The 13,459-nt window shown below is 40.8% G+C and overlaps 1 protein-coding gene across 1 annotated transcript in view; it reads right to left on the bottom strand.

Moving 5' to 3' along the window:
* The window catches only part of lhfpl7 (LHFPL tetraspan subfamily member 7), a gene marked incomplete at its 3' end in the record, with an annotated part of 104,917 nt that overhangs the window by 72,452 nt on the left and 19,006 nt on the right, over positions 1 to 13,459 (bottom strand). The window contains exon 2 of the mRNA XM_083927014.1: positions 1,065 to 1,203. Within this exon, the coding sequence (XP_083783140.1) occupies positions 1,065 to 1,203 (139 nt within the window). The remainder of the gene's footprint in view (positions 1 to 1,064; positions 1,204 to 13,459) is intronic.

Genomic DNA, 13,459 nt, shown 5'->3' on the forward strand with positions numbered 1-13,459 from the left:
TACAAAGTACATGTTAAAATAAACAGATTACTTTTTTAATACTCACAAATGAAATAACACTTAAGTTTTGAAATGTAAGCAATCACTTGTTGAGTTACTTTTTCAAATAAGCGACCCTTTACTTTTAAACTATCATTGTTTGCTGTCACTGGAGGAGCCAGGGATCAATTAGTGAACGATCCAGTCTACCTCCTGAGTCACAGTCGTCCAGAAGGGGGGCGTACAGTAGGCTTCTGGCCCTCCTGACAATATAACCATCATAAGCAAGGAACGGCAAAGGGGTTATCATTTTTGATAATGTAAAAGTACTGTCAAGACTTACTTTTCAGGCAACGCTATAATGTAAAAACATTTAAATGGCAGTAATTGTGTAATGTTACACGTTACTTTTAAAAGTAACATCCCAACACTGTGCGCACATGTAGTATAAGGAAATACGTTGCTGTAACTAAAACACACAGGAACCGTATCATCTCATATAACAACAGGGAAAACATCTGTACTGACTGTCATTAAAACGCTCTAACGCACAAGGCAAGAGTGTGAAGGCTGGTACTGAGCAGTGACATGAGCCGTGCTGTGTTATCCCTTTTTAAATCCCAAGCTCTGACCATGCTTTGTTTACGAGACTACTTCTCTGTTTGAGTGAAAGTGGCAGCCTGATAAGTCACATGTAACCCTGAACCAATGACCTGTGTTAAGGAGGCATAATTGTCTTTTTACAACAGGCTCTAAATCTGTCCTCGCCGCTGGTTCACCCCTACAGGAGCTATGAAGACTCTGGTTGCCTAGCAGCAGCTGTCCTCGAGTTGTTTCTTTTGTTTTGTTCTTGTTGGTTTTTTTACTGATGGGCAACAAAGTCCAATCTTGGAGTGGATATAATGGTGAAAGACGGGGAAGTGAAGGACGTCTTCTACTTGAGAGACAAAGGGAGAGCCCAAGATACTGAAATGATGAATTTCAAGTCACGTTTTTTTATCCCTTTGTGAGAAGGTCGTTCTTGATCTCTGTCTGTATCTGAGAGTGCTGCTATGTCTATGTGTGTATTCAGAATCTGTACCGACCTGAAGCCATCTGCATGTACCCAGCCAGGGTGCAGATCCTCCTCTCACATCCTCCACTGGGCAGGAAGATGGTGATGATGGCCAACAGGGAGCTGACAGCAAGCAGGGCACAGCCTCCTGAACAGAGCACCGCACTGGTCTGAGGAACACAAACACAAAACAATATTTGTTTGAGCTCCTTTTATTTACAGAAAATAGCCCCTTCGTCACTCTAACTGACACAGTTGCACATATTCACAACGGGGAGCACATTCTTCTTCTGCGCAAAGCTGCTTGTTCTGCCATGTAGCCACAAATAAAGGTGTACATGTTTACCTTCCTGTCATGTACTTATGGTTCATTGCTACATTTGGAAACACACCCCAAAGCCAAATGTCTGTGTTTTGGTCGGCTCACATTGTGCAGCAGTCTCGCAGTCAATCCATCTCCAAACAGGTTAATGGCTCTCTCAGCGGGAAAACAGCTCTCCATGGCCAAACAACGAGGCTCTGTCCCTGTTCATTACATCTTTGCTTAATCACACGCACATGCAAGCAAGGGCAGCACTATCACACACGCACGCACACACGCACACACACACACACGCACGCACGCACACACAAAAACACACACACACACACACACACACATACACACAACTCAGAGATACTCAGTTTACAGTCAAAGTGGAGAAAATAAACCAGAAAATATTCACAATTAAGAGGTGGAATCAGAGAGTTTAGACTTTTTAACTTCTTAAAATATGACTTAATTCTTACTGGAAATGCCAACTCATCCCTTAATCAATGAATCTTTGCAGCTTTACAGTGTCTTTTATTCTCCAGTTGTGTGGAAGTTGCAGGTACAATGAGCCTGCCAGTGTTTGGTCTGGATTTTCACTCTGATCAAAGTGCTTATCTGTCCTCTTGCTCTGCTCTTACGCAGAGACTCCCGGGAAAGGTTGCATTCCTGGACGAGTGGCAGCTTAGTTGAAAGCCCTGAGGTAGTGTGGGTGTGTGTGTGGGTGTGTTTCCCACAACCTGTGTGTCTTCGTGTTGCTGTTTGATCTGCATAACCTCTCAAACTCCAATAAAGCAGCCACACATCCTCCTCAACATTTTTTTTTTTTTAAACTGTCTGTCTTGGACAAGTGCAACACGCTGACACAATCAGAAAACAGTGCCACATTAGTAATTAGCATGCAGGCGGGGGCGATCGGAGAGCAATGTCTTACATTCACGAGGGAATAACAGCCCTAAAACATGTGTCATTATGCATGTCCCTGATGTGACAGACGTGAACGTAGAAAGGATGAAAGCAGAGTGATTTTCATGCCTGACAGAAGATTTAATTAGCTTGTTCTGGGTGTTGGGCAGAAAGGCAGAAAGGCTGAGAGGGGAGCAGGGAAATATTGAAGTGCTGTGATGTTGGCGGCAATTACGATCGTTCTTTTGCCCTTTATTTGTCCAGGTTTGTTGAACGTGTGTGTTCTTCTTCAACAACGATCCCACACGCATAAACGGTGCCTTTACACCATAGCTTTACACACGTTACAGCATCTGAGTTACAGATCAGCTTCTTGGGAAACACTGGGAGCAAAGTGCCGTGCACAAGGGCACCTTCACCAGTGCAAATAAGCAAAGGAGGAGCATGTGCAGAATAAGAACAAACTCCCCTCAGGAAAGTGGTTTTATTGCAGCTCATTCTGAGAAAGATTAGAATTTTAATTTAATTTAATTTATGATTCAAATGTCATCATTAATCAGCGCAGTGATCATTTCTCAGTCCCCCACTGTAACAGTACAGCGTCTGGTCAGAATTTCTTCCTTTGAGACAGCTGGGATATCACGTAATGGAAGCTTCAATATTAGTTATATTAGCAGGAGACTAATATTTGTGGACCCACATCAAATTAATTATAATTTGGGTACCATACCTACAAAGCTAATGACCCCCATCAACCTCAGCTGTACTTTCAGTTCAGTGCTAAATAGTAAATGATAGCATGTTGATAAGCAAACAAAAAAGTATGATTGGTGTAAAAGAGTGAAAAAAATAAAACATTAATTATGTTTGCAGGTGTACATTGTGAGTGGTGAATATTCAGCCACTTGGTGGTGTGTTGTTTATACTATAACAGTTCTTCTAAAATTAGATTTAAAAAGTTGCAGTATATCGCCTCGCATACAGTATCGCGATTTATCTCAATATATTGAATCATAACCCCTGAATCATGATCGTATAACCAGATTCTTGCCATTACATAGGGTTACATTCCACCACTGTCGTTATTTGCTGCTCTGTGTGCCCTGAATTGCCCCCCGGGGACAAATAAAGTTTTTTGAATTGAATTGAATTGAATTGGACCAAAGCGATAAAAACAAACAGATCTACAATCAGATTTTCAGTCAAATGTGTCAGTATGTGTTCAGTGACATTTTCTATACCAGCACTGTTTGCAGGTCCAGAAAATTATTCTATTTTGAGTGTCTACGATGGTCTTTTCGTACTGCTGTGGTATCCAAATAGGAAATAAAGGTGTGTAGAGTATTATATACTAGTATTGAATCAAAATTATAAAATTAAAATTATGTTACCGTGACTACATCACCATGTTCCCTAGCTAGTTGCTAACTTGTCTAAATTCTGGTAGGTGCTGGGCAGGTAGCCTTGGTGTGTTTTGACGGATTTTTTGACTGAAAACAGGCGTCTTCTGAGGCCAGAATGACACGTTTTGAGTCCTGAGAGTGAACCAAAACAGTCAAATTCCGGGCCATAAACAATGAGCTACAAGACGCTATTATAAGGTTACCAGACGTCCCTGGTTTCCGTTTCAGTGACCTGTCCGCAGCTACTGCAGTCCCCGGAAATGTCCCCGGTTTTCACCGTGACTGAAAGATCCGAAAATTTTAAAACCTGAATGTAGAGCGAACGACACGTATAGTTGCACACCCTACTACTCACAGGCTAAAGCCAAAGTGGTTTGACATCTCAGGTCAAAAGATAAGGAAGCGTAATAGATTTAAATTTTGTAAAAAAAAAAAAAAAAGTGGTTTGACACAATTCACTGAAATGGTTTAAATACATAATGGTTTTTTATTCTGAATATCAAATGAATGTTGAATATCAAAGTGACTTAATACTGGTCATGTTTTGGAGGTTTCTACGCCTCTGAACGAAAAATGTCCCCGGATTTTGTCTCAGAAATCTGGTCCCTTTACGCTATTAGCCTCCTTAGAGCTGACAAGAACTGTAGATTTAAGTGGTCGTTATTGAGGTTGATCTTAAAAGCGACACCCTTCACTTTTACGTAGTAATTTGATCCACTGTTACTATAAACATTTAACTGCTTTAGTATATAACAGGAAAACAACAAGTTAAGAAAAAACACGTTGCCAATAAGAGCTCTTATCTCAGCTTCTCCTGCCACAGCTACTTGTTATTCTTCTTTTGAACCTGGCGACAACAAGAGGGCAGAGGAGACACAGCGGCATACCTTAAGATACAGAAAAGTCATTAACTTCAGTGGGCTTTGTTCTCCTTTCTCTCTCGCCAGAATGATATTCATGTATGCAGAGGAATGTCTCCTTTCTCTCAGTTGCTTGATCTTGGCGTGCCTTGTGGGCTCGCAGTGTGCAACCTACCTCCCACCCTGCTGTTCTCAATTCACTACGACACATTAAAGCCGCATCAGGTCTCATATGGTGGAGCGGAGCTATAGAGAAGGGGAGGGCAGCCATGTCCAGGTATATAAGGTTTAATAAACAATAAAAGACATGTTATGGTGTTGCAGTCAGGTGAATTAGGTCAGAGAATAATGATTATCATAAAAACGCACGCCTGTTTGGGTGAGAAATGGAAACTGCTTTGCCATGAATGGTTGTAAATCTAAATATTTGCATTTTTAAGCTGTAAGTCCAGCTGCGTTTTTTGTATTCTGTCAATTTTGACTCAATTATCAGCACTAGATTTATACACATGACATTTCCTGGGTGTCATTAAAAAACAGCCAGAGAGACTAACAAAGGCTTTCAGAGCGCTTCACTGCTATTTTTATAGAAAACAACCAACATTTCAATTAAGGGTATCCAAATTAACCAACCCCCAACACTGCATCTGTGTGTGCTCTGATGGAATAAACTCATAATCATTTCCACGTTTACTTACAGACAATACATAAACATTTCCGAAGCCTCTTTCCATGAGTGTGCTGGCTCTGAGCACAAGTTAATTTAGTAGAAAATGAGCTGCTAACAGCACTGGTCCTCTCAGTGATGCTTCCTAAATAGATAGATAAGTGGTCGAGCCAAGGCAACAGCTGGAGTCGAGAGTAGAGATGGAGTTGAAAAAGTGGAAAATTGTGGGTGGAGGAAATGATAGATTTCCTTTGGCTGAAGACAGAATGAGACAGGCAGACTTGTCATAAAGGGACACTTTAACCCCAAATCAAAAACCCATACTTTCTCTCTTAAGCTTTAAGTTTCCACTTCAAGACTTTCAAAGTTGTACCATTCACAATAGTCAGTTGCCATCTTGTTTTCGAGAGTTGTTCATTGTAGCGTGTGCCCAACTTTCAATGCCCTCCAATTCCACCTCCTCCTGTGGCCATTGCAGAAGCAGCAGCAGCAGCAGCAGCAGCGGGCTGGCTCACAAAGGAATGGAGCCATGAGTTCTCATCACTACTGGGTGGGAGGTAGAGAGCTGTGAGCCGCCGGTCCCCGCTGGCAGCAGGGTCTGTCGGCAGCTGCACATACAGTAAAGTTACTATTGTTACAGCAACCCTTCCTCCTGGTTTCACCTCAACATGTGTTTTTCACTCTTGTTGGCTATTGGACTACCCAACAGCTCCAGATATTTAGCTTTCTAGATATTTAGAGTCTGCAAAGCACCAGCGGGTAGTGGGCTTTTACCATTACCTGTAACAATTTTAATCAATCTAGATTGTTTTGGTTTGAGTTTCATGTATGTTGTTGGCACAATTCAGATTGATAAATAGCACTAAGAGGAAAAGTTTATTTTTTTATTTTGGGGTGAACAGTCTGAAAACTTGATTTGGATGATAATCGTCTCAGGATATTATGACTTAAGGTAAGCTGAGGTGCAAACGCACAACTTTCACATCACATCTTTAACATCACATCCATAAATAATGCAGATGACACCTGGCTGATTTGACCCTCCACTACCAATTAATCCAACAATAATAGCACTGGCCTGGAGCATACATGTGTTACAATGCTGATAAAACTCAAGGCCACATCTACTGATACACTTGTAAGACCCGGCTCCATCATAAAGAAACTTTATTGGTTTCCCACAATAAATGGTCCACATCCTGAGCCTGTTGGAGACCAATAACCTAGGCGATACAAAAAACCTCCATCCAGCTGCTTTGAGTAATAAAGGAACAGTCTGAAGGGGACTCTTTGATTTCCAATTACATTAAGGAAGTCAGGGATTACACAGTACGGGCCAATGAAATTTCATTGTCTCCTCAATTGGGAGTTACAAGACGGAGATGGCAAGGCATGTCTCATTAAACGCACTTTGCGTTTCCCAGCCTTCACTGAACGCCTAAATGTTTCAGCGCAGGGCTGTGGAAAATGGAGGGTTTCTGCGCTTGAGAAGTGCCAGGGAGATGACACCATAAAAGCTCTGCTACGGCCCTTGACAGAAATAACCCCACCACTTTACAATCCAATGTCTCGCCTTTATGGAGGACAAGAGGTGAAGCGAGAGCGCCGCTGATCCACCGATAAGAAAACGTGACGAGTTTACCATATTGCTCGACAGCTTTTCCTGTGCGTGTGGGCTTTAAAGTGTACGTTGTTAATATGTACAGGTATGCCATCCTCTGTGAGCTTGCCTCAGCCCTGCATCACTGATCAGCATTCAGCAGCGTGAGAGCACAGCGGTCGCACTAAAGCATCAGCCTCGACATGTTCTGTCTCTAGAAGCCCATTATCACCATAACACAGCTTCCCAGAACATATCTGAGCCACCAGAGGTGTCTCTGCTCCATCCACAGGCTCCCACAAGGAATCAGCCGATATTTCGCCTGTCGAGTCCACTTTCTGTGATCTGTTTCCCTTCCCCTTCACTTTTCTGTCTTTGCTTGCCGTGTGACTTCATCGTCTTTCAGAGGAACCCTGATAATCCTGCCAGAGCACTAATACAAAAAAGCACCCCCTTCACCTCTAAATGAATGTGCTGAATAATACATCCGTCTACCTCGTTGATCTTCACTGGGCGGAGACTGGCAGAGAGAGTGCAGTAAGGAGAAGTGTGTGTGTGTACGTATGACGGTCCTCTGAATGGCTGACGAAGCTGTGTGTACAGAGTGAATACAAGATGGAGAGGAGTTGAGGGAGAGAGGGGAGCGGAGATTAATCACCTGACAAGTGGATGGAGTGTCCATTTGTGCCTCGGGGACAGGCTGCAGATAGGATGTGACATTCAGGAGCACTTAGGAGGACATGGTAGAGCTCGTTGTTCTCTCTCTCTCACACACACACACACACACACACACACACACACACACAGGGACGCACATACAGAGTCACTCAGTGTTTGCATACAAACACATGTACGTAAGGGTATAAGGTTGTGTTAAAATAAGAAAAGAACTATACATGGGTGATACTTGGATAAAAATACTAACTTACTTAGACTTACAGTCTAAAGCACGGGTCAATAAGTTCTTAGATGTCAGTTATTGACTTTCCAATGGGAACGATGGTCAAAACTACTAAAATCAGTTCCAGGTGGTAATAAGAGGGCTCTATTTTCATGACCCTGGTGCCGATTGCACCGATGTGGCTATAGGGCATGCACTTTGGGTAATTTCATAGCCAGGTTTGCCTGCACCTGTGGAGCACTTGGATACAGGGTGTGATCAGAGGAATACATTATCATATATTACAGGTGGGTCTGACAACGTATTTCTCTGGGACCTGCAGAACTTTCAATATGAATATAAATATGAATGCAGTCAACCTGTTTTTTATTTGTCATTACAATGATCCAAACAATAAAGCTCTGCAGTTAAACACCACGGCACTGTTCTAGCTAAAAATGGAAATGTAATTCAAAATACAGTTTAGTTTTTCCTTGTATTTTGGATTAAAGTGTCATTCAGATAGATCTGAGTGTTTTACATGCAAAAACAATTGCTGAGAGTCTTTAAACAAAACAGTAGCCTCTTTAATCTTCATATTTCTACATAAACATGATCCTGGTACGAGGGCTAGGCAATATTGTCACCCTGATATAGGTTTTCGTATTTCGTATCTGGATAACATCACATGTCCGGATAGAGCGTGTTTTCTGGTAATTCTTTGTATAAACAAATCTTTCTGAAATAACCCCATGCTAAAGTCTAGTTTTGTATACTAAAGTAGTACTGAGTATTTTCTCATTTTATTAAGAACTTGAGTGCAAAATAAACATAAAAGTAAAATGCATGCACACACATAAAAGCAAAATCACTATCTTCAAATGATATTCCCTCAAAATAGTTCACATTCTGGTAAATGTAAGTTAGTATGTGCTTGTTATTTTCACTCAGAGGACATAATTGTGCATCACCATGTATCGATTGTATCACGATAAGATTCCATTGAAAGATGATGAATGATTATATTGAATTATCACACAGCCTAACTGGTAATGATCCACAAATAAATAAGGACTTAAAAAAAAACACTCTTTTGTCTCAGGGAACACCACAGGATTTAACCACGACAGTCTCTGTCACACTGTGTTGCTCACCACAGCCACATGTCTACATGTATTGCAATTAAAAATGCGGAGCTTCGGGCAACACTTTGGTCAGACTCTCAATACGATGGTGTGCAAAACCGTTGCCCGGATTTAATGGAGACACTGGGAGAGGACTGGCAGGAGCGGAGAGTCCTGAGGGAGTTATTCGTGGAGAGAGAACTTTTATTTGATCTATGACTTTTCATTAAAATTTGTATCATTTTTAAACTAGTTTTAATGTGTCCTTCTCCAACAATCCTGTTGATTCATTGTGTCAATTCATTACAACACAAGTTTGGTGTGCACATCGGCGCAGAGGTTTCTGTGGTTATTTATTGACAGTCGGGTGATTGTAACACAAAATTAAACCAGCGGGTATCCCCTGGATATTTCTGGCTTGACGGCGTGCAACATCCCACAGTTAGAGACTGCAGATGGAAGAGATACCTGCTGCCTTCAGAGGGCTGTCACCAGAGTAAAGACGTCGGCTGCTGAAAATAACTCACTCATTTTCCTCTTTTTACATGTCAGCTGGTTCAGGAATAATGGATCATTGAATGTAGAATAAAAAGTGGAAAGATGAATAAATAAAGGGCTTTGTGTGGTTTCAGAGAGGTTTATTCTGGTGTACCTTCGGCAAACGCAGTGACCAAAACATCACGGAACACTAGTGCGCTGAGCTGTCGACCTGCTCTGGTTATTATTCTTTGTGATACACCATCTGACATTATTTTCTGCCTGAAGGCTGCCTCTGCAATTTGTTCTACAGGAACAGAAGAGAATCTCAGATAGATATGTTTCTCTGAAGAGAAAAAGACAGCAGCTTGCTAGAAAGACACTCCCCACGTATACTTTCTCTCTCTCTCATTACATTGCAGACTAAAACCAGCAGTAGTTTTATCATATTTTGAATAGAAAATGCAACTTTATCATCGTCGTCCTATTGTGATGTTGGACACAGATATATATTAATTTATTAAATTTACAGGGAAAGTGCACATTAATAAACATATGAGACAGGGTTTATATGGCATCATCAAGATGTGCCTAGTACAGAAAACCAACAAAACTCCTCTTTCTCTTGTCCCGTGTGCAGAAAATACCAATTTTTAAGATTAGTCCACAATGTATTTTCCTTATTTCTATTTTTCTCCTGGAGCCATGAATGTGACAGGCCTCTTGCCCGTAGTTGTTACCAACAGCTTCTTCACTCATTTGGTTAGCAGGTGTTGCTTGCGAGGTCAGCCGTTTACTTGCAAACCTGAAGTTTATGTTGTTATGTCTAGAATCTTCTTCGCTCTGCTGCAACGTTGGAAAACTTAGACTGTGACTTCCTTAATCAGGTGCATAAGGTCAAGTGCCAGCTTTAATGTCATTATGTGAAGAGTTTTTATTCAAGTAATGACATTAAAATGAATAATTTAAAAATGCAATATTTAAATAATTTAGAGCCTGTGCTCTAAGGGACAGGTTTTTGCATTTCAGCACATCCTGTTAAAAAGCAAACTTACTGCATTAATCTCACCAAATGGGCTGATCACAGAAGCTGTTTGAGCCTCATGTTACTTTAATCCTTAGGTGTACACATTGTACTATCTGTAATAGTTTAAATATTTTTGCAGCAGTCTTCATGATACCTCCTACACAAGCTTGCCTTTCATTCCTTTTCCGTTGGGCTGTGAATTGTGACATTTACTATGTTTGAATCTACAACTCCTTTACAGTATCGAGGTCAATATATCTGATCTTTGCCCAAGAAACACAGTAACAACAGGAAGAGTTTCCTTCCAGGGACCCACACAGGAGGCTCCCTGCTGCAAGGCAATGCTTTAATGTGGTGCTGAGTCTTCAGTGTCGTGTTTAATGAAAACACGATGAGGATCTCTCGTACAGGCAGTGTCGCTTACACACACACACACACATACACACACACACACACACACACACACACACACAGTCGCATGTGCTATATGTGGTGTGCAGGGACGTTTGTGTAAGACGTTCTGTACTTAATCCAACTTCTGTCTAGTGGACTGTATTCAACAACCAATCATAGTGGGTCTGCATCTGAAACAGAGGCTCCACTTTGACTGAACACAGTCAAGAATGTAAAATCTTCAAGACTGGATCCAATTCACGTCAGATCGCACACACGTTCTGTCCCATTATACAGCCTTTTTGGACTGAAGTTCGAGCCGCTATTAAGAGTATAATAGGATTTTTATGCACCTTTCTTTCTTTATGCACAGGAAAAACATCTGAGGAACTGGATGTCAGCGACAAATACTTGTTAAAAATCCTCATGGCATGCAAGAAAGCAATCACAAGACGTTGGCTTCTTAAAGGACTTTCCACCCTGAACCAATGGATAGATATTGTAAATGGAATAGAGCTGCAATGAGTAGTTGAATAATTTTTAAGTAAAAGGGTATATTATTTTGTATCTATGTTCCACCTTCTTAAATGTGAATATTTTCTGGTTTCTTTTCTCCTCTATGACAGTGAACTTAATATCTTTGTGTTGTGGACAAAACAAGACATTTTAGGAAGTCATCTTGGGCTTTGGGAAACACTGATCCGCATTTTTCACCATTTTCTGACACATTATAGACCAAACTACTAATCGATTAATTGAGAAAATAATCAAAAATAATTGTTAGTTGCAGACCTAAAATTGGACGTATGACATTCAGTTTAAAATGTATAATGTATACGATAAGATATCTTATATAATCCTTCTATTCTAATTCGGTTTCATCTCATTTGTGCCTCACGCTTCTGTTTACTGGTGAATATTTCCTTTCACATCCACTGACACAGACCGGTCACCTGTCCACCAATCACTGCGCTGTAAACGTGATGACGTCCAGAGAAACAGGTTCGACCCTGTCTCTTCTCTTAGTTAGCAACGGTTAGTGCCGTTCAGGAAATTTCGAAGCAAGAAGATCCCGACCCCTGTGCTTGTAGACGGGTTCTGTGTCACCTAGATTTAAAAATTGCAATATTTTGTATTATATTGCACTCACATGGTCTTTATTCCTTATTAAAGTTGTGTTCAATCCAACTGCTTCAAAGTAACTGACACATACTGTATGAATCCATAATTAGGTAATTTTATTCCAGCATTGGAGTACATGCTGGTTATTGTCTGGGAGTCAATAGGGGTTTAGCAACTTTTTTTAGCATATGAATCCAGCTTTCCCCATAGCGCTCCATAGCTGGCCTGGTTCCAGTCGGTCCACAGCTGCACCACCTGCTGCACCACCTGGAGACCAAAGGGACTTCACGTCTGGGCTCTGGGGTGATGAATGAACCCAAATTATTGTTGATCAATGAGCTAAAGCTGCACTATGACCTTGTGTCATTACGAACTATTCACAAGCTGTGTTCACAATGACAGCAGACGGTGACATGTCTCCATAGAAACGCTCATATTTCAGTCCGATGTGAGTCTGAATGATGAGAGCTGATGACTCCGCACATGTGGCAGATTGTTTAATTAAACATCTTTATAATTGTTTGCAGCCTGTTAATAATGCAGCTTGCAATATACTCATAAGATGCTTGGTTTATATTCAGTATATATTATAAACAGTGTCGTCAATAATACAAATCCAGTGGTAGGAAGAACTTGCTGAAACATAATACGTGTTGATCTGCTCATCATCAGTGATGTTCAAAGGTAAAAATTGCCGCCTAAATGTTTCCAAAACCAAGAAAAGCTAAGCTGAGACCAAAAGATTACTCCAGGGAGGAATTACTGCAGCCTCTTGTACGTTAAAGCCATTTGTTTTGTGTTCTCCATTTTACAAAAATACATTTAGACGATTTATCTCCGTCTATGAATAGAAGTTGTATGAATATAAACTGCCTCAGGTGCCTGCCAACCTGCCAAAAAACTTCAGTGAGTCTCTGGTCCCAGAACTGCTGGAGAAAAGCATAAACTCAAGCACCGGTTTCACATCAGCTGCGGTGCAGAAGAGGGAATAGATGCATGCTGATATCATCCCAAAGGAGAATCATCTTTATGAAACCCTGAGGTAGAGCAGCACAGACAATGAGTCACATGTAAGGAACTGTTATGGAGGGCTATAGGACGCAGATGAAAGCTGCTATTTGAGGCACATTGCTCTGAGAAAAATAGCTCTCCTGTAAGACTATATGAAGCACCGCCACCCTGCAGTCCCATTGTTTCACATCAAGAAACAAATAAGGATTATAATTTAGAGAAATGTTGTTGTTTTCTTCCTTATTATTATTTTTTTCCTTTCTTTTTTGCATTGCTGATACTCTGGCTTATCTTATCTTAATGGATTAGGATAGGCCAAAATAAGTCTCTGGCTTCAGCCTATTCCTTTTTCAGGTTGCTGATTGTACATTTTTATTGTCTGAAATTATTCATTTTTTTAACCGAAATAAAGCTATTAATTCATTCATTCTTTTATTCAAGAGGCAAAATAAAAAACATTAAAATATATTATGTCCAAAAAGTGCTTGAAAATGGCTAATATTCTCATATCCTGCATCGTGTAGGAAATATGTGAAATAATCTCACAAATTTGGTTTGACTTACTTTGAACCCACTGTTTGTTTTTTTTAGCGACAGGAGCTAACTTTGCAACATTGGTCCAGAATGAAATGACTGGCACAAGAAT

This window comes from Echiichthys vipera (genome assembly GCF_963691815.1).
Source record: "Echiichthys vipera genome assembly, chromosome: 14".
In the NCBI taxonomy this organism is placed as follows: Eukaryota; Metazoa; Chordata; class Actinopteri; order Perciformes; family Trachinidae; genus Echiichthys; species Echiichthys vipera.